Source organism: Colossoma macropomum, unplaced genomic scaffold, assembly GCF_904425465.1.
Source record: "Colossoma macropomum unplaced genomic scaffold, Colossoma_macropomum, whole genome shotgun sequence".
Classification (NCBI taxonomy): domain Eukaryota; kingdom Metazoa; phylum Chordata; class Actinopteri; order Characiformes; family Serrasalmidae; genus Colossoma; species Colossoma macropomum.
Window position 1 is genome coordinate 4259875 of NW_023494800.1, and position 21410 is coordinate 4281284.

The window sequence follows — 21410 nt, forward strand, 5'->3', positions numbered from 1 at the left end:
AAGCATGAAACATAATTCAAATCTCTCTCTCTCTCTCTCTCTCTCTCTCTCTCTCTCTCTCTCTCTCTCTCTCTCTCTCTAGGGTACAGAGCAGGCTTTATGCAGGCTGCGGGAGCAGTTCCCTGACCTGCGTGTTCTGGCGGTCAGTGGGAACTACTGCACAGACAAAAAACCTGCAGCCATCAACTGGATCCACGGCCGAGGGAAGTCCACTGTGTGTGAGGCCACCATCCCGGCTAAAGTGGTCAGAGAGGTGCGGATGGACTTCTGTAGCTTTAATGATTTAACCTAATGCTTTTAAAGGGATAGATCAACCACCCGTGCTAATGTGGAAAATAATGAATGAAGGCTCGTCGCCACCAAGTGGCAAAAACTCTGTATTTAAAATGATTTTGTTTTGCAAACCTGTCTGGTGTTTTGTTAACCCCTTAAACTGTAGAAAATTGTGCGGGAGACGTTTGGTGTGACCACCTCACTGTCAAGGGTATGATTTGTATGTAAGAGTTGAAATATGCTTTCTGAACAGATCACACAGTCAGGTGTAGCCCCTGTTGCACACATACGTACTTACACACGCACACTTAAGTGCATATGATGGGTCATCATGCTCTCTCTCCATTGCTCAGCTTGCCAACCCCTTTATTTGGGGATGCTGTCTCTTCTTATCGGCACCATGGTGACCTTACAGATAAAGCAGGAACAGAGTTTTCTGTGTGTGTGTGTCACAGTGATGTCTGAATGCTGAGGAGAAGAGAGAGAAGTAAATTGCATTGTATCATATAATTAGTATAACCAGGAGCCCACATATACAACTATTAACACATTATTGATAATAATGAGCTCTGCAACAGTCAGAATCACACCAAGCTGTCTGTCCGTCCATCTGTCTTGTCTGTCTGTCTGTCTGTCTGTCTGTCTATCTGTTTATCTATTATTCTGTTTATCTGTCTGTCATTCGTTTGAGATATATTATCTGTCTGTGTATCGATCTGTCTATCTATCTGTCTGTCTGTCTATCTGTTTATCTATTATTCTGTTTATCTGTCTGTCATTCGTTTGAGATATATTATCTGTCTGTGTATCGATCTATCTGTCTATCTATCTATCTGTCTGTCTGTCTGTCTATCTGTCTGTCTATCTGTATCTGGCTGTCTGGCAGGCTATCCGTCTGTCTGTCTGTCTATCTATCTATCTATCTATCTATCCATCCATCCATCAGATATTTGCTTGAGCTATCTATTTGTCTGTCTATTTATCTATTAATCTATTTACGTCAGTCATTCGCTTGAGCTATCTGTCTGTCTGTCTGTCTGTCTGTCTATCTATGTCTATTTATCTGTCAGTCATTTGTTTGAGCTATCCGTCTGTCTGTCTGTCTATTTATCCCTTAGATATTCGCTTGAGCTATCTGCCTGTCTATCTGTCTGCCTGTCTGTCTGTTGTTGTTTATTTGTCCTCATGATTAATGAATAAGTTTAGAGTGTTTGTTGTTCTTCTGTCCTCCTACAGTCACTCTGAGTTTGCTGGTATGTGAGCTAAGAAAAGACTAAAGTCTCATGCAGCTCTCTGGCTCCCCCTAGGTGCTGAAGACGAGCACTGCAGCGCTGGTGGAGTTGAACATCAGTAAGAACCTGGTGGGTTCTGCCATGGCCGGCAGCATAGGCGGCTTCAACGCTCAGGCAGCGAACATCGTAGCGGCCGTTTACATCGCGTGTGGACAGGTGAGGCCTAATGTCCTGGTCTCTCTCAGGTTCTCTATCATGGACAGTCATTGCAACGTTATCACAAATAGTCCTATCACAAATAATGTGAAGTGAGAAAGTGTGAAATCAGCAAAACAAAAACTAAACATGCCTCTTTCTCTCTGTCTCTGTAGGACCCCGGTCAGACAGTGGGCAGCAGTAACTGTATCACTCTGATGGAGGCAGTGGGCTCAGATGGAGAGGATCTCTGTATATCCTGCACTATGCCCTCTATTGAGCTGGGCACTGTGGGAGGGGGCACAAACTTGCCCCCACAGCAAGCCTGTTTACAGGTATACATACGCAAATTCGCTAGGACTGTCATGATTAATCAGTTTAAAAAACAATCACTTCATTCCCTCCGTGAATCAGTCGTGATTAGTTGGAAATTATGCACTGTTTAAATTCTCTACTTTTCCCTGTCACAGTAAGAAACAGACACTCAACTATAGGCATTCTTTGCTACAGTATTTTATTAATATTTTCACGTATGTTAAGTCTTTGATATGTTTATTATTATTATTATTATTATTTCATTAGGGCTTTTAGTAAAAGTGGGCAATATTTTTTATTTATTGTTATTGTGATAAATATTGTTGCTTTTCTGAGTGTATTGTGGAAGTCATGAGTACTAAAAGGACACTGAGCAGCTGCTATATATCACTATAAATAATTTAACAGCATTCAGTGCTGTTCAGTATGTAAAACACTGAATAATTAGCTAAATTAGAATAATAGTTTTGATGGCATTTTTTACTAAAAATGTGATTTGTGAATTTGATTTAATCCTCCTGTTATCTTCAAATTTACATAATTTAAACCGAAAATGATAAAATGATTAAAATTAAATAAATTTTAAATTTATGGTGAAAATAAAAAGGTAACAGGAATGTTACGTATCGTGATATGATATTTTTGCCGTATCGTCTACCTCTAGTATTTACGAATCTCTCGGTGCCCATGCATGGTTTAATATTGTTCAGTAAACTTTGATCTTTTTTAAAAACAAGCCTGTTTACAGTGTCACAATTGACTTACATAAATAATCAAGTAATCAATCTTCAGATCATTTTGACGATAAGTGGAATAAGAGAGTTTTGTGTTTGCCTGTATGTGCAGATGCTGGGTGTGCAGGGCGCGAGTGTAGACTGTCCCGGTGAAAACGCCCGCACGCTGGCGCAGGTGGTTTGTGCCGCAGTGATGGCCGGAGAGTTGTCCCTCATGGCCGCCCTCGCTGCTGGCCACCTCGTCAAAAGTCACATGACTCTCAACAGGTACATGCACCTACATTACCCACAAAGCTTTGAAGGAATAAGTGAATGAGGAAAGTCTCGCTTGAAGTGTCGTTTAATTAAATGCCTCCACTTTCAGTCCCAGTGGTTTCTAATCCCAGTTCGTTTTTTGGGTTTTCTTAATCCAAACACCTAATGCCACTGGTAACACTGGGCTGCTGTCAAACAGTTCAATCTGACATGATGTGTTGGGATCAGAGAAAATATATGCAGTCTTTCCTGTTGGGACTGAGACGCTTTTGTAAACAAAGTTCTTCAGCATCAGATGTTATTAGATGGAAAGATACGGTGGCCGAGAAGACCCAATGAAAAAACGAGCTGCAAACGCAGAAAACAGCTTCATCAAAATGACAACACAGGCGCTAAATTTCATAAACGAGCTGCTAATACAGAAACACGTGCAACTTCAGAAACGCTGATAAGCCAATCACAACACAGCGGAGGTGTTTCTAGAGGAAGTTCAAAGAGGATGGAGCCATTCAGACTTTTCAAATTCAATGCAGCACAAAAGTTCACCGGTAAAAGTTAGTTAACTTTTAGCTGTAATAGTTTAACTAGTAACACCAGATTAACTACCACAGCACAGCTACGACGTGTTAGATGGCAAACTAGCCAGCCAGGTTAACCATGAGCTCAGGCTGTGAGTGTCCGAGTGTCTGTGGTCTTATCTAGCGCCCCCTTTGAGTCTTTCAGATGCATTTCCATTGTTGTGACTGGCTTTGCAGCGTTTCTGAAGTTTTATTTGTTTCTTTAGTTGCAGTGTGTTTGTAAAATGTAGCTCTGATAGTCATTTCGATGAACGTGTTTTCTGTATTTGCAGCACGTTTGAGTTTGCAGAGGGTTTTTAATTGTACTGTGAGTAGGGTTTGTCAGCCACTGCATATAGATAATAAGATATATTTAATAATATTCGATAATACACGATGCAATAACTAATACTTCTTACTCTGTAGTTTATACAGTTACTATACACTGGTTGTTGTTTACAGATGCTGTTATCTTTTTTGTATGTATGATGCACACAGTTAGAAGTACTGACCATATCCATTATATTATTATACACACCAGACACAGCAGTGCTGTCCACTCACTGTCCACTCTGTTAGACACTCCTACCTTGTCAGTCCACCTTGTAGATGTAAAGTCAGAGACGATAGCTCATCTGCTGCTGCACAGTTTGTGTTGGTCATCCTCTAGTCCTTCATCAGTGGTCACAGGACGCTGCCCACAGGACGCTGTTGGCTGGATATTTTTGGTTGCTGGACTATTCTCAGTCCAGCAGTGACACTGAGGTGTTTACAAACTCCAGCAGCACTGCTGTGTCTGATCCACTCAGGCCAGCACAACACACACTAACACACCACCATCACGTCAGTGTTACTGCAGTGCTGAGAATGATCCACACCCAAATAGTACCTGCTCTGTGAGGGTCCATGGGGGTCCTGACCACTGAAGAACAGGGTAAAAGGGGGCTAACAAAGTATGCAGAGAAACAGATGGACTACAGTCTGTAACTGTAGAACTACAAAGTGCACCTATATAGTAAGTGGAGCTGATAAAATGGACAATGAGTGTAGAAACAAGGAGGTGGTCAGAATGTTATGCCTGATCGGTGTGTATTGAGCAGTAATTATTGATGGTACCAAAAACGTATTGTAAAGCTCAGCTGTACGTCTCTTGTTGTTTTCTCCATACCCAGATCAAAAGTCAACCTCCCAGAAATGTCTGAATCATCGCCGAGGGAGCCTTCGTGAGAACTGTAAGCCCACGAGCGAGGCTGAGGTTACACACCCTGCAGCGTTCTGGGAAATGGAGTCTACATTATGCAGCTTTATGGCTGCCAAAATCACTCTCAGGACTTTTTTTGTGAATCGGCTGTTTTGAGTCGATGAAAACACACCAAGTACAAGAAGAAGATACAGAAGATTAAAAACCAAATAAATATTTCAGGTTGTGGGGGAGCTCGCACCGGCGTTCGGACAGTGATGGACGCCTGTGTGCAGACTTGAGAAACACTGTTGTTATTAAGCGTGCTTTGTCAAGGCAGAGCGTATGCATGTTTAGTTGCTTACGAACTTCACAAACCTGTTTTATTTAACAGTAAAAGGGAAAGAACAGCCACAGTTAATGGCCTGACTGAGTAATTTAACTAGTTTTGTTACATGAATCAGTTTGGCTTAATCCGTTGATGTCCATAGATGAAATATAAATTTCCATATGTTGTCAGAGCCCAAACCTGAATATTATGGCTAAAATACCATATAATCAAGAAGAACATGAGGGTAAAAAATTGTCACTTTATTGTATATAATTCAGCTTTTTGGCCACTTTTTTGGGACAGAGTTTTAAAAAAAGAACAGAAATTCTATTTAAATTGATTGTAAATAGAAATGTGAAACTACACGTGGTCAAAAAATTCAAATAGGCACGGGTTCCCTTTAAACCAATCAGACCAAGTTCTCTGGAATTTATCCTCATCATGCTGTATTTATTTGTTGAACATAAATGGGTTAAACGCTTGGACACGTTCTTTGGTGTTTGGTATCCTGAACCTGATTCCTTCAAGCATTTTGTGTTTTCTTTTGAACCATATTTCAAACATTGTTGTGCAGTTTGTGTGTTGTAAGCTGGGAATAATGACCGTTAAAGAAATGTTGCCAAACTGAGTTTAATGTCTGTTAACAAACAAAAGGAAACTCATCTCAAACCTGTGATGCTTCAGACTGTCACGGCTGCAGTCTGAACGGTGTCTGACTTTAATCTTCATATGGTAACAGACCGAAATGCACTAAGCTAGTACCAGGCTGAAAAAAGGGGCGTACCACCAATTTTTAAAAATGTTTGCATAGTTCAGTTGTTAAGTCATTGAGTGGCTTTATGTGAAATGGTTTATTTTAGAGAGCCTTAATGACGTAGATGTCTTTACAGTGGTGGTGATAGGAACCAGGGGTCGCCATGACTACAACACAAATAGACATTTTATTTACTGTCCAAAACCTGCCTTGTAACACCTCCATGTACCTATTTAATGGATTATAAAATACAAAACTGTCATAAAACAGTGTCTCAGACATCAGGCAGTGTATTCATATCTGTTTGTAGTAACTTTCTGTGAGGGAGCTTTTAGAGGTGGACGTCTGGTTCCTATCACCACCACTGTGACTCAGTATTCTGACTCAGCAGGTTTCTCTACAACAGAGCGTTTCACACCAAACCACTCTGAATGACTCTGTTTACATCTTAATCCTTTAATTATGGAAGTGTAATTCCTCTTTAATTAAGCCGACATAAGCACAAGAAGCAAGTGTAAACAGGTGCTAAAATCCTTTATTAATAAGTATTGTGTGTGAATGGATTCAGCTGTTTAGCTCTGCTTGTGTTTGGATGTGTATGTGAGCTGTTCGCTGACGGACCAGCCTGGACGTTTCTGTGCCATACAGCCTCTGTGGAGAGCACACACACATTCTGTCTGGAGTGTTGTGTGTATATGTGTGTGTGTCGCTGAATATGCATTGACATCATGGTTGTGCTGAAGGGGAATGCCACCAGAATTTCTTTGCGATGTAAACTGTCAGAGTGGGTTGATGTGAATTGCCACAAATTTAAAAGAAAAATAAGAATTTAATGTCCTCACAGGCCAACTTTGGCCAGCAGACGGCACTTCGGGCACCTCCGTTTCAGAGGCATTAAACTCTTCAGACGTCTGGTTCCCATCACCACCACTGTGAACAGTTCTGGCTCGGTACGTTTCTCCAGAACGGGGCGTTTCGTATCCAACCACTCTGGACTTTACATCAAACGTTTATGCTGAAATTCCCCTAATTAAGTGCATTTAGTGCTTTTATTAACAAAAGCAAATATGCATAATCTTCTTTCTCAGCAGAAGCCATATCCTCCTGATCCCGCCGTCCAATGAATGTTTAGTTTAATATATTTTTTAATTCTTTATGGCTGTGTTTTTGTTTTATAAAATGCAGAAAATGTTTGAATAAATATGATGCTGTGTTATGAAAGTAAAACAAATCTCTCAATGTTACGTCAGAATTTTCTTCTCGAGCTTAATTTTGTATGAATCTTAATGAAATGTGACCTTTCTAACATTTATTAAGATAAATATGCAAAAATTAAACTGGCTCTAATAAGTCCAATCAAAAATTAAATGATTAAATAAGCACTTTTTGGTGATAAATGTGCTGTGCATGTGTTTTTTTTCCTCAATTCAATCCATTCAGACACACTTAGTGTGACTATTTTATTTATTTACAGAAACATTGTTGTTTAATTCCAATTACATTACATTCAGTGCAAATGCAACAATGACAAACTATACTGGTATTAGAGGGACGTCCGATTCTGGCACACAAACACGCACCCATTCGCTTCAGGTAGGTGCAAAACTCCACTCCTGATTGGCTGCTTCCCATCATCGCATTATGAAAACCCTCCAATCGGCAGACGTTTCAGAACGTTTCAACAGTGTATTCAAGAATTTCATCTCTACATTCTGAATGTTTGTTTGAGCTCCTAGTTTGATGCCAAGCCATTCTTCCTAAATCATTAGTGATCCTGAAGTAAGAAGATGGCAAAAACGGTGGCAAAAAGCCAAAACGTGGAGTTGGGCACCCTGCGTTAAGTGTAGCTATTAAAGAGAGCTGATGCTTTCCTCTAATACCTCATTAACAGTCCTCCGCCTCATTTAACAGAACAGGGCAAAGACCAAGGCCTTCAGACCTCTAAAGCTTACAGTTCCCAAATACTGGGAATCCAATTTGATTCCAAACTGCTTATAACTTTGTCATCAGACCTTGAGTTGAGCTGCATTAAAGGGCCCATAACCTACATCTGTCTCGCATTGTATGTTTTTCCCCCTACTTATGACGTTTGTGTGGTTTCTGACCGTCTGAAAGGATATAGGTGATTAAAAAGGTCGTAAATCATGTATACATGACGCATTCCAACCTTATTATCCCGTAGAACTGAACAGGCTGCACTTTTATAGTTGATATATGTAAATAAGCTTCAATCTGATTGGCTGCCTCAGTCAAAAACTTAACTAACTTAAACGTGAATGAGCAGGCCCAACTGCTGTATGCTGAAAAGGTGTACATTTGTAAATGCGACATCACAAAAACAATGAATGCAAAATGGCAGCTTAGTGTCCAAGAACAAAACCTTGTATCTCGAAAATGGTAACTTTACAGGAGAAGGAAAAAACCTACTTTACTTTTAATGGAAGTCAATGGAACCAGACTTTTTTCCCCTTAAGTCATTTTGGGCCGTTTCTTTTGGTCCATTCATCATGAAATTTACAGACAATGTAAAGGACAACAGATGTTTTCAAATTATGTCAAAAGCTGAAAAACAACAAAAACAGAGACACAAGGTTTTGTTCCGACAGCAGCGATGTGGACTGTGTGGAACAGCGTTTAGAAACTATTAACATGTTTAAATCCCCTTGGAAAAAAGCGAGATAAATTTGTGCGATATGGGCCCTTTAATGTCACTGTAAACGCATATATTATGATTACATGACACTGGAAGAGGTATTGCATAAACAATAAATAATTTCAATCCATTCTAATCCATCTACGATCCCTGACTTTGGACCCTGTCTCTTTCTGTGGACCTGTGAAGCTGGCGTCACTCTGCAGTCGCCGTCGTGCCCATAAAAGGAATGAAAAACGAATGGTGTTTTCAGAAAATGGAACAAAATATCACTGGATCTTTTGAAAAATGAGGTTGTTAAGTAGGGAAAACACTAAAAGGGCTACAAGCAAGCTGACGCCCCTGCACACTGGACTGATGGCGCATGAAAGTGAGGCTACGTCAACACTTATATACCAACACCAGCTTCTCAACCTGTAGCCTAAAACTGCCAAAACAAATCCATTACCACATTTAACCCTCTATTGCACAATGTTGCCTCAGGGCAACAAATGCATTTTCCTTACTTTACAGTAACATTATCCATACATAAAGACAATGACAGGGTTAACAACGAAGGGAACAGTTTGAGTAAGTCAACAAAAAGCAAGTTCCATATTCTTTTCTCTTAGTGGGCACTTTTAAACCTCTTTTTTAACATTCAGTATCAATTTTCTTTGTTATGAGAATTTGCAGAAATATGTTTGTTGCCTAGAAGCAACACTGTGCAACAGTGGAAAGCATTTGACCAGTTACAGTCCTGGTCTCCCCAATTCAGGGAACACGACTATCATTTCTTCGCACTGTCGCACAATGTTGCCTCAAGGCAACGTACCCCACAATGACCCCTGCACACATTATGCTCTCATAATACATGCAGTAGAGGGTTAAGGAAGCTTGCGAAGGGCATTTCGGTGAGGTTGCCAGTCTTATGATGCTTTGTGAGCTTGCATGTAGCAGCATTCATATTTCAACTTCTTAACAAAATCGTAATTCAGAGCATCCAGTGATATTTTGGCGAAAATTGCGCACAGGACTTAATATATCAGGTTCTTTTTTCCATGGGGAAATCTGCTCAGACTCAAACTTCCTTATATGGGCGTAATGCTGACTACACAATGGCGCACGACTTCAGAGGTCTATTCAAACAAAAATAACAAAGCTGATTGGCATTTCACCCACCCAATGAGCCCATCTGCTTTAGGCGACAGTCTTTTTTGCCCCTGCTGATTGCAAAATCACATAGTTTGACTAATAAGAGTTAAGAAATCATCTTATCTTCATTTCAGTACGAACGTCAGACGCTGGACATTTTTCGAGCCTTCCCTCTGCTTTCAGAGATCATGGCTATGGGAGGTACCTCGCATGGAGAAGACTCAGCATGTTTTCTGATGTATGGTCTAGACTGAGGCACTTCACTAGTGATTTATACAGACAATCGCACCCCTCTTCACTCCTCGAAGACGAACACGCTCACAAACAGACTCAAGTTTGCTCATTTCGCGCACTCTCGCGCTCGCACTCACCCCTCTCTAAGGCATGTGGAGTTTTGATGAATCACGCAAAAGCATTGGCTGACAATCTCACACACAGTTGAAGCAATAATTACGAAATTATATACAAATAACCGGGACGTAAAACGTCCGTCTGCCCCTATTTAAAAATCCCACTTCTCGTCTAGCACTACTGATCCTTAATTGTGCTACGGTGTGCCGCTTAATGGCACACAGGTACAACTAAAAACTTACAAATTTAGAGATTCCTGGAGACAAAAAAAAAAAGAAATTAACAACAGCAATAAACATCAACAACAACATAAAGGAATAAAGAAAAGAAAAAATAAGAAATGCTTTTCCAAACCACCTCCTCGTCAGCACCGGGTAACCGGGCTTCATCAAAGAGATCGAGACGAAAAGGCAAAGTCATAGGTCATGTTCTAGGTCACAGGTCAATGACAGCCCTCAGAGTTGAGATACAAGCATGTTCTTGGGGACGGTGGAGGGGGTGACCCAAGCGCTGTGTTCTGTATTAGAGTATTAGCAGCATGGAGGGGAGAAAAGCAGCCAGGAAAACAACCCAAAGAAAAAGCCAACACTACTGTAGGGCAGCGTTTATAAGGGTACATGGCAGCTTAGTATAAACCTACACAGTGTTATTTATAGGCATTCAAGCACTCTTAGAGGGCAACTCCACCAATTTTTCAAACTTTCTGACTAATCAAACTGTTAAGATGTAAACAGAGTCATTCAGAGTGGTTTGGTGTGAAACGCTCTGTTCTTGAGAAACGTAGTGAGTCAGAATTGTTCACAGTGGTGGTGATAGGAACCAGACGTCCCCCTCTAAAAGCTCCCTCAGTTATTACATGAAATGGTTATAAATGCAATGCCTGAAAAACAGAGACATCGTTTTATGATAGTTCTGAGAGAGTTTTGGCTCCTAAAACGTCTTTTTAAAATCTATTCACAGCTGAGAGGTACATAAGGTGTTATAAGGTAAAACAGCCCTCAAAGAGAACTTTTCTCTCCCCCAGATTTTCCACTATTTTATCATCAACAATCCATATAATCTCAGAAGACTCGTGTAGGTTCACTGGTGGTTTTGATAGTAAATAAAATGTCTATATTTGTGTTGTAGACATGGTGACCCCTGGTTGCTATCACCACCACTGTAAAGAAATCTGAACCATTTCACACCAAACCACTCTGAATCACTCTGTTTACATCTCACACACTGAACTGTACATACATTTTAAAAATCACTGGAATTCCCCTTCAAGTAACTGGACTTTATCACTCTGCTCGTCTTTGTCACTGGGATAATAATACTCATCACTGTATTTTATATGCAAAAGTCGGATGGCGTTCTCTAACAAACAGGTGCGGGATACATTGTTTTATATGTTAGGCCCTCACTGGTGACTTGCCGTCATATATTTCAAATCTACTGTCTGTTAATAGTGGTTTTTATCCCACTCGTTCCTGTGATAGGCTTCCACTTCAGCTTTTGCATGTTTTTTTACTGACTGAGAAATTTGCAAAGTAGCCCCAAATTAAACTTTATGTTGATTGTTCAATTTCTCATTACTTTGACTCAGTCTGGAGTTGTGTGTTTTAGTGTATATCACAGCGATGTGAGCTGTTACGAAGGGCTTGTGTAGATGTCATGTAGTCTTATGAACGCTGCCCTACAGTAAAGCATCACCACAAAATCTACTTCCAAAAATAAAAAGTAAAATAAAATACAACAAAAAAAAACAAAAAACAGGGAAAACAAACATAATGACCAAAAGCAGGACTAAAATAGAGCCTTTCATTTGTTTTCATCTTCAAAATGACTATTATATAAACCTTTTTGTTTATCTCACATACGTACATAGATACATATCTTAATATCTTTCACTATATATATATATATATATATATATATATATATATATATATATATATATATATATATATATATATATATGCGCGCCAGAAAATTCAGAACAAATGTTGACATTTGGCAATCTCTGTACTCCTCTCTGTGTGAGTGCTAGCACAGGGGCACAGGAGCAGTGAATGGGTTAAAGCCACAGGACCGCTTTAAAGCCTACAGGGCATGCAGCAGGGACTGCAGCAATGACTCATGGGTAATGTAGTTTGCTTCTTGTGGCAGCCATGGTTCTGAACAGTCTGGAGAAGAGGGGCTGCAGTGTCGGGGGGTGCTGTAGCTGGGAGTGTAGAGAGGGATGCTGTACGCTCAGGCTGTGGAGAAACAACATTTATTGCTCAATAACTTAATTTAGTAACTTAAGAAAACACTTAATTTTCAAAGTTTGGAATCAGTGTAGGTATAAATAACTGGATTCAGTAACAGTAATACCACAAGATGAACTTCATTCAATATATCTAAAAAATTATTATCCCAAACGTTTTTTGGGATACGTTATCAGCTTGGTCATTTTAAGAGTCTTTTACAGCTCTTTTCATCATTCTGGACACATTTTTGTTTTTTTTTAAACAGATTTGTACTAATTATTTAAAGTCTAACCTTTTAGAGTAGTAAAATAATAATAAACTAGCTTGACACTAATCTGCAACACTGTTGTACCATTTTATTGAAAACAGTGATCCCAAACTTTTGAACACCTGTGTATAAGCCTAAAAGAAGAAGAAGAAGAAAGAGTGCCTTTTAAGACATCTGTCAGTGTACAAAGTATCAAAACAACAGAAAATTAAAATGTAAATAAACAGTAATTAATGCACTAAAGCAAGACAGAAAACAAGATAAGAGGAGACAAAAAACAACGGATACCAAAAGGTAAAAAACAAAAAAAAAACGTGTCATATTTAGTTTTCAAAATTTTCAGTGAGAGTCAGAGAAAGTTCTGGAAGAGTCACCTGAGCGCTCAGAAGAGGATGGGCTTGCCGGCAGTTTTCTCCTGCACGTAGGAGGTGAAACGCTTCAAGAATTTGGGATATTCTCTCTTGGCCACGGCTCTGAGAACAGACGCAGGGGCCCAACCACCGGGGTTCACTGAACCACAGGACAGAGAATTAACAACCATACAACATTTACATCACACTGCAGTAATGATTACACACTACATAGTTCAGTATCCATCTCGTAGTTAAAATAATTACTTCATATACAATCCTTCATTCATAAAAGAGATATAGAGCTCATTGTTGTGTCGTTCAGTTAAAAGTGTGCTCTCACCATTGGCGACGTATGTGATTCTGCACAGTATGTTATCTCTGCTGATCTCTTTGTCGCCCTCTGGTGGGCTGACCAGCGTCTGGCAGATCATGGCAATGTTGATTTTGGCACGGACACACCTGCTGCTTGGCTGAAAGTACACAAAGTGAAATACTGAAATGAGGAGAAAGTATATCACAATGTAAACAGTCATTTATCAGAATTTGGTCCAAGAGATTTGGAAAATTTGGTCATCAATTACATTTTTAAAGAGTTAAAATCTTGAATAACGTATAATGTCAGCCATCAGAGTTTTATATGGTCAAAAATTCTTAGCCTCAAAAAACCAATGATTTACTTGTTCATATGACTCAATTGTCCAACATGATTGTCAATTCTGAATCGTCAAACTTCTTCAAAGTTCCTTTAGTTCTCAACAGTATGTTTGGTTGGTGCACCACATTCTGGAAAGTTGTTTCCTTACAGAATGTTTAAAGAGGCTTTATCATGGAGCTTTAATTTCCACCAATGCCAATAAATCTCTGGAACTTTAATACTGGCCAATTTATCAGCCAAGCAATATAATTTCAACCAATGTCTCCTTTTTTTTTTTTAATACCTGGGCGTTGTCATGGTCGACAGAGAAGTTGCAGACAATCCATGTGTCAGGGTCATTCTCATTGTTGGCTATGATCTTACGGATTGCCGACAAATACAGCACGTCTCTCTGTGACGCAGGCCACACCCTCTGCCAGACAAAAGCTCAGAGTTAAACCAAATCAACACATTCAGACACGGTCAGAAGAAACCTCTCGGAGAAATCGCTAAGCAAAAAAAAACCGCTAAACCCAAGTTAGAGGTAAAAGTGACTTATGAAATTTCCATATTACTGCTGCCGGAATCTTGTATCTCTAAAATGGTAACTTTAGAGGAGAAGCAAAAAACATACTTTACTTTTAATGTAAGTGAATGGAACCAGAATTCTTTCCAAGTAATTTTGGGCCGTTTTGTTTGGTCCATTCATCATCAACATAATGAACATAATGTAAAGGGCAACACACACTTTCAAACTATGTCAAAAACTGAAAAACAACCAAAATGGAGATACGAGGTTTTGTTCCGACAGCAGCGATATGCAAGATACCACATTAAAATAAACTGAAATGCACCAGATTTAAATATTTATTAGGAATCGTGCCATAATACAATCAGGTCTGAGGAAGCACTAAACCTCAGCACCTGCTAAAAGAATCCCAGCAGCCATAATCAGTGACAAACAAAAAGAATGAATGCATTCTGCTGGTGTCAGCTGTCTTACCTTGTGGGTCTGGTAGACGATTATGGCGTTGTCTGATAATGTCTCCACTATGTTGAAGTTTTCAACAGTGGCTGAAATTTAAATAAAAAAAAAAACAAAGAGAAAGAAAAAGATTATTGCAAAAGCAACGAATACTGAATCAGCACTAATACTGCAGAATTTAGAGTTCTCTGGTGTTTCCTTATAAGAGGCTATGGAGTCTAAAGCCTTTAGGAGACGTGTGATCAACGGCATGCCAGCTCCACATTTTAAATCCTGTGGACTAGAAAGCTCAGATATTTCAGGCATCTGAAATTCGATAAACTATATGTCCAAAAGTTTGTGGACACCTGTTCCTCCAGCACTTCTTCTGAAATGTGAGTTTGTGCTGCAGTAACAGCCTCTACTCTTCTGGGAAGGCTTTACACTAGATGTTGAACATAGCTGTGAGGATTTGATTGAGTATTAGTGAGGTCAGGTACTGATGTTGGATGGTCAGTTCTGGATCATTCCAACTCATCCCAAAGGATGAATGGAGCTCCATCACTCCAGTTCCACTGCTCCACAGCCCAGTGCTGGGGGGCTTTATACCCCTCTAGCCCATGCTTGGTATTGGGCATGGTGACCTTAGGATTACATGTAGCAGCTTCAGAGCATCCCATTCAGCTAGTCAGTGCTTTTTTTTAATGGAGATTATACAAGCTGTGTGTGTGCATCTGAACACCTGTGTCAGTAATGGGTGGCAAAGTAGCTGAATCCATTAATTAGAAGGGCTGTCTGGATACTTTTGGACAGATAGTGTATTTTAGGTATTAGGGTGCAGAAAAATGATGTGTATATATATGGGTCATTCTACATTGACGTTTGTCAATCATGGAATATAACTTTTGTTATTTTTTAAAAATATGAACTGGACATTTGTTCATTTCATACAATGTACCTGTAGCCCTCCACCATACTGGTAATGCACTAAAATGAGGCCTAATGCACTGACTAAATTAAATGAAAAACACAGTGCATTACAGGGACACAGATAGCAGAAAGGAAAGGCATTAAACAGACAGGAGAAAACGTCACAGGCGTGAGCAGCCTGAGATCTGAGCCCTCTTCCATACTGAGCAGCGGACTGAAGCGGACTGCTGGACGCAGGGGTTGAGTGTATTACAGCGACCTAAAAGCATGTAATCAGCTTTATCATCCATGAGAGCACAGACTCTGGAGACCATGCTGTGTTAGTGTGGCTGGAATGTGGCTATTAAAACTCACTGATTCGATTCAAAGAATGGCATTTTTAACCTGCTGCATCTGTACTGTACTGCCGATTACTCGCAGGGCTGTAACTGGGTTTAAGAAATTACATTGTCCCCTTGTTTGCTTGTCAAATATTCCAAAATATTCTCATTTTAAACACATTATTATTCTAAATGCAAAGAAAACAAGTAGCATACAAAAGTCATGAGATGGTTGTTGGAAAGAATAGGTACATAGGACCAAATAGGACTTCCAAACCAATGACGTCCTATTGTCAATATAAGCTCATGCAGAATGGTAGTGTAAGTATAAATGCACTCAGACTGGCAGGGTCAGTAACGACGTGTTCTACCATGTGTTTGGTAGCCGTTACATTTCCTGGTCTGGAACATACTGGGAGTCACAGTAGATAGCTTTTAACATTGTAATGGACATTTTCTACATTTGTATGTGTATTTTTCATCCAGTGAATTTGATGGATTTTCAAATTTAGATTTATTTTTACAGTCCTAATCACCAGCGATGATTTCCCTTACATTTGACTCATTTGTCCCTTACATTTGACTCAAAACAATAGAAGGCAGCAGCAAATCTGAAACTACAAGCATTTCACTCAGTAACAGTACAGGTGTTAGAAGAGACAGGAGAGAATGTCCTAAAAAAGTTTTTATGAAGATTTATCTCTGAAAGATTTACAGCCTAATTAACAAATTGAATTTTAACTGAAGAGTTCCAGAATCGCTGAATTATTTGCATAAACTGCCCAAAGCCTTCTATTATAAGTGTGTTTAGGGTGAAGAAGATTTCTGTCCTTTACGAAGGATAAGAAAATACACTGAATATATACACTGTATATATACGCTGCTGCCCTGTTGTAAATGATCGTACACTACCGATGCAGCAGATAGAGATTAAGTTGAAAAATGCTGGAGTTTTCCCTTTAAGTACACTGCTACCAGTGACTTCCGGTATTTCTATATATACTCACTCTCCCAGTCATTGCGGACGTCTGTATCCCAGAAGTAGTGGCAGACCTCGTGACCTGTGACTCCCTTCACTGCGTGTGTGGCTTTCAGAGGGTCCAACACGATACCGTTTTCCTCAACCTCTCTCCTGTACACCTGCATATATACATGCACATAATTTAAAAGCTGTAACACACCTCGCAAAGTGGCTAACAATGTACAACCTGGCAGGCATATATTTTGAATAAATAGCAAAAATAAGAGAATTGTATGGTATGTCTGTTAAGCCCTTAATTGCACAATGTTGCCTCAGGGCAACAAACTCATTTTCCATAATTTACAATAACATTATATATTTAAAGGCAATGATAGGGTTAACAATAAAAGGAAGAGTCTGAGTAAGTCAATAAAAAGCATGTACTTAGTCATACTATCTCTTAGTGGGCACTTTTAAACCTCTTTTTTAAAAATTCAGTATAATTTTTATTGTTATGAGAATTTGCACAAACATGTTTGTTGCCTAGAAGCAACACTGTGCGACAGTGGAATGGTTTTAGCCAGTCACAAGCCAGGTCTCAGCACTTCAGGGAATACGGCTCTATATCATTTCCTCCCATTGTCGCGCAATGTTGCCTCAAGGCAACATACTGCAAAAGGACCACTGCACACATTATTTTTTTTAATGTTTTTGAATTTAATAATCAGGTCCATTTTATGTTTATTGTTCCTTGTTAAAATACTTTCAAACTGATTAATTTAGATGAAAGACACATAAAATAGATATTTTCTAGGAATGAAGAATACAGAGCAGAATACAGGAAAACAGAAAACCCGGAGTGGAGTGGGAGCAAAGTGATTAGAGAACGCTCTGAGAGCGGAGGGGAAAGAAAAATACTGGAGTGGAGCTGGTTCAGAGCGATCACAGAACGCTTAGACCAGGGATCCGAAATAATCCCTAAATAAAATCTGAAACCTGGAGTGGAGTGATTGCAGAATGTTTTGAGAGAGGTGCGGGAAATACCAAACCTGGAACGGAGTAATTACACTTTGAGCAGGCTGCAAAAATTCTTCCACTCCACTTATAAACTTTGATATCAGTGGTTGGAACATCAGTGATCACTGTATTATGCAACCCTACAACACTGTTAGAAAGGTACTGTGAAGGTATATTTTTCTTTCATCAAGGTACAAACAGTGTAAACGTTCCCTCAAAGGTACAACAGTGGTTTTAAGGTCTGATTGTGGACCTTAAATAAGTTTTTCCAGGTGAAAAGTTCGTATTTGTACCTTTTCATAACCGAATGTTTTAAACAGAACAGTAAAATAAAAGCCTGGAGACGAGACGGGGTGTGTGGAGTCAGTACAGCTTAGAACATATCATTTCAGTGGATTATGGTTCAGTTATGTTCCCTGACTAAAGGCACTGAGATGGACCCTTGAGGGTCCCACCCCAGTGACGAGAGGAGCACTGCCCCAGTGACAGTTTAGTACCTGTTTTCTGAGAGTGAATACCAGTACTCTTTCTGGAAACTCCAGATACCTCCTATAGTCTCACCTTCATCTCTCCCTCCTCCACCACCAGCTGCCAGTTTGCATCTCCGCCTACATCCTGAAGGGAGTACGTCATGTGACTCTGCACCATCTCCTCCACCTGTAACGGATAAGAGAGGAACAGAGAAAGAAAGAGGAAGAGTGAGGATCAGATGTTACTTCCACTCAGACTCTTCTCTCTGCTACATCCACAACAGACAACTTACACTAACGAAAAAGCGGCGAGTGTAAAAATATCACAAAGTTGGTCATATTTTACAGAAATCCGGCAAGGCCATGAGATTTTTCTGGATTGTTATCCTGAGATAACAAGATAAGTAACTCATTATTTCATGATAATTGTTATCTTGAGATAGCAAGATAAAGAACTCATTATCACAAGATAACTTTTGTTATCTAGAGATAAGTAACTTATTTCAAGATAACAATTTCGTTTTTTTTAGAGATTCATAACTTATTTTATAATTTCATCTTGAGATAGCAAGATAAAAACTCATTATCTCAAGATAATTTTGTTATCTTGAAATAACGATAACTATTTCAAGATAATTGTTATCTTGAGATAAGTAACTCGTTATTTCAAGATAATAATTGTGTTATCTTGAGATAAGTAACTTATTTCAAGGTAATTTTGTTTTGAGATAGCAAGAACTCGTTATCTCAAGAAAACTTTTGTTATCTTGAGATAAGTAACTTGTTATTACAAGATAATTAACAATCCAGAAAATGATAACTACCTCATGGCTTCTTCTGACTTCCGCAATTTTTTTTCTGAGGGCATTTATTAAAATGATTATCCACCAAGACAATGTCAAAACCAAAACACCATCAAAACACAAGCTTCATGCAAACTAAACATTTTTCATTTCAGCCATATGAGCAGCAACTAGGGCATCGTTAAAGTAGCTCACGGCACACAGTGATAAGTTTTATAATTTATTAAAAGGCTGATTGGATATTGGAGCCTTTTGCAATAGCAGTGTGGCAAGAGCCAATACTGCAGTTATGAGTAATAAACAACACACTGTACAGCCTTAGTAGCAACTCACTTAAGCTCTTGAAACAGATTAGGAATCAGGCCTGTCACAACCTTGAGATTTTAGCTGAAAATTAACAGCCATGTTGTTTAATTGAGATTAACAATTTAATTTCACACAGCTGAGATGGTTACAGCTGAGTTTCAAGTGAGTTGCTGGACCGTTAATATTACGCAACTCAAGTGCAATTTATTTTCAATTTCAATTTACTTTAAAGTTTCACTATGTAAAGCCAGCCTAAAGGTGTTATACCACAGTCAGAAAGCAGAACAATGTGAATTTCCCTGCTGTGGGACTAATAAAGGATTATCTTCTCTTGTTTTTGTTTGTTTCAAAACATGACAGTGTTGTGGAAAATTACTGCAATCATCTCAAATAAGTGCAATAACTGTGACAGACCTATTACAAATAAAACTAACCCACAAAAAAAGCAAGAAGAGACAGTTCAACTAAATAATGCATCAATATTAGATTTACTTTCTTTAGATTTTCTTTCTTTTCTAGTTTAACATTCCTTGGATGAAATATTTCTATAAGCAATCATGTCCTATCCAAGTATGTTTTAGGTTAATCTAGGTTTTTGCTTCAGTGACACGCCGTTACACTGCTGTACTACAACCTGCTCATCATCTGCAGTGCAACAGAGCACAGCGTTACACAGGGGGCGCTGTTACCTCAGCACTGAACCTGTGCTCATGGTGAAGAGGGGGGCTGAGGGCTACAGCACAGGACAGAGGGGAGGAGGGTGGAGAGGGAGACTGGAGCAGAGGCAGAGGATGGAGAAAAAGTGGAAACAATTCATGGTAAGCAGTCATAAAATGAAAGCCGGAGACAGAGAAATATGTCTATGAATGTTTTCAGTCTTCCAGGTACAGGGTGATTCAAAAAGATTCATGCGACTTCAAAGCGCCATTCTTTTACAACCGTGAGGCGCCTAGGAACCAATCACAATCCAATTGAAAGAGGGGGTCATAGAGTTCCTGACTGTCACTGGAAGATGGCTCCCTTCGGTCTGCGAGGAGATGCGACCCCTGAGCAGAAAGCGTTTTGCATTCTGCACTTCAATAAGAGTGAATCAGTCATAACTGTGCAATGTGATTTTCATCGGCAGTGAACCTCCAACAGCTCAGAGCGTTCGTTGCTGGTACCAACAGTTCCAAGAGAAAGGTAAAGGGAAGAGCACAGGGCGACCTCGTGTTTCTGATGAAGACGTTCAACGAATCAGAGACTATCACTCCCCCAGACGACTGTCTGGCCTGTTTTGAGGTGACGGTTGGTGATGAAACCGTACTTATGCAAGCGCTAAAACCTTAGAATAAAGCAAAACGTGTGGAATTTTGTGACTTTATGCTCGAGAACGCAGAAGACAACAATTTTCATCAGCACTTGGAGTTCAGTGACGAAGTCACTTTTCATCTAAGGGGTAAACCATCACAAGGTAAAAATATGGGGTGAAGAGAACCCCCATGCAACAGTCGAGCATGAGCAAGACTCCACATAACGTAATGTTTGAGAAGAAAAGATCGAGAAAAGATTTACGATCCTTTCTTCTTCTTGGAAAACACTGTTACAGGAAACTCATATCTGCAAATGTTACGAGACTGGCTTTTCCCACAATTGCATGCTGAATCTGATAACTTCCTTTTTCAGCAGGATGGAGCGCAACAACGAGCTCCCTCATCGCTGGATTGGCCGCACGACTTGGCTCTGCCACTCTCTTCCAATATCACCAGATCTCATGCCGTGTAACTTTTTTTGTGGGGGTACGTTGAGGATTCTGTTTATGTGCCACTCCCAACAACACTGGATGATCTCCAAAATCACACTGAAAGAGCCGTGAGTGCAGCGACACCTGACATGCTCAATCGAGTATGGGATGAATTTGACTATGGCGTTGATGTTGTCCGCACAGCTGAAGGAGGCATATTGAGCACTTACAGTTTACCGCACTGTTCTGTAATGATTTACAAGTGAAATAAATCATTTTGAAACCGGATGAATCTTTTTGAATCACCCCGTAGTTGCATTATCTAGTAACAGAAAGTCAAGATGACTGGACTTGCGTTAAGTTCAGGCACCTTGACATCTTGATAATACTACCACAAGAGAAGGAGAGACAGAAGTACAAGACAAGAATATGGAGAATAACATTCAAATCAGAGAAAGGAACA

At 39.6% G+C, this 21410-nt stretch overlaps 2 protein-coding genes across 4 annotated transcripts in view; one reads left to right on the forward strand and one right to left on the reverse strand.

The window, feature by feature from the left end:
* hmgcrb (3-hydroxy-3-methylglutaryl-CoA reductase b) overlaps positions 1–7469 on the forward strand; it is a 29637-nt gene extending 22168 nt beyond the window's left edge. Inside the window, exons 16-20 of the mRNA XM_036587990.1 lie at positions 83–253; positions 1581–1721; positions 1877–2035; positions 2862–3016; positions 4734–7469. Of these exons, the coding sequence (XP_036443883.1) occupies positions 83–253; positions 1581–1721; positions 1877–2035; positions 2862–3016; positions 4734–4788 (681 nt within the window). The 3' untranslated portion in view covers positions 4789–7469. The remainder of the gene's footprint in view (positions 1–82; positions 254–1580; positions 1722–1876; positions 2036–2861; positions 3017–4733) is intronic.
* Positions 7470–11903: 4434 nt separating this feature from the next.
* LOC118819955 (ceramide transfer protein) overlaps positions 11904–21410 on the reverse strand; it is an 83322-nt gene continuing 73815 nt past the window's right edge. Inside the window, exons 11-18 of one of the 3 annotated variants that reach the window (XM_036587991.1) lie at positions 19914–19997; positions 18207–18302; positions 16675–16807; positions 14457–14527; positions 13758–13886; positions 13160–13289; positions 12841–12976; positions 11904–12204 (exon numbers count right to left, since the gene is read on the reverse strand). In XM_036587991.1, coding sequence (XP_036443884.1) covers positions 12849–12976; positions 13160–13289; positions 13758–13886; positions 14457–14527; positions 16675–16807; positions 18207–18302; positions 19914–19997 — 771 coding nt within the window. In that variant the 3' untranslated portion in view covers positions 11904–12204; positions 12841–12848. The remainder of the gene's footprint in view (positions 12205–12840; positions 12977–13159; positions 13290–13757; positions 13887–14456; positions 14528–16674; positions 16808–18206; positions 18303–19913; positions 19998–21410) is intronic. The other 2 variants (XM_036587993.1, XM_036587992.1) reach the window with 2 other exon arrangements.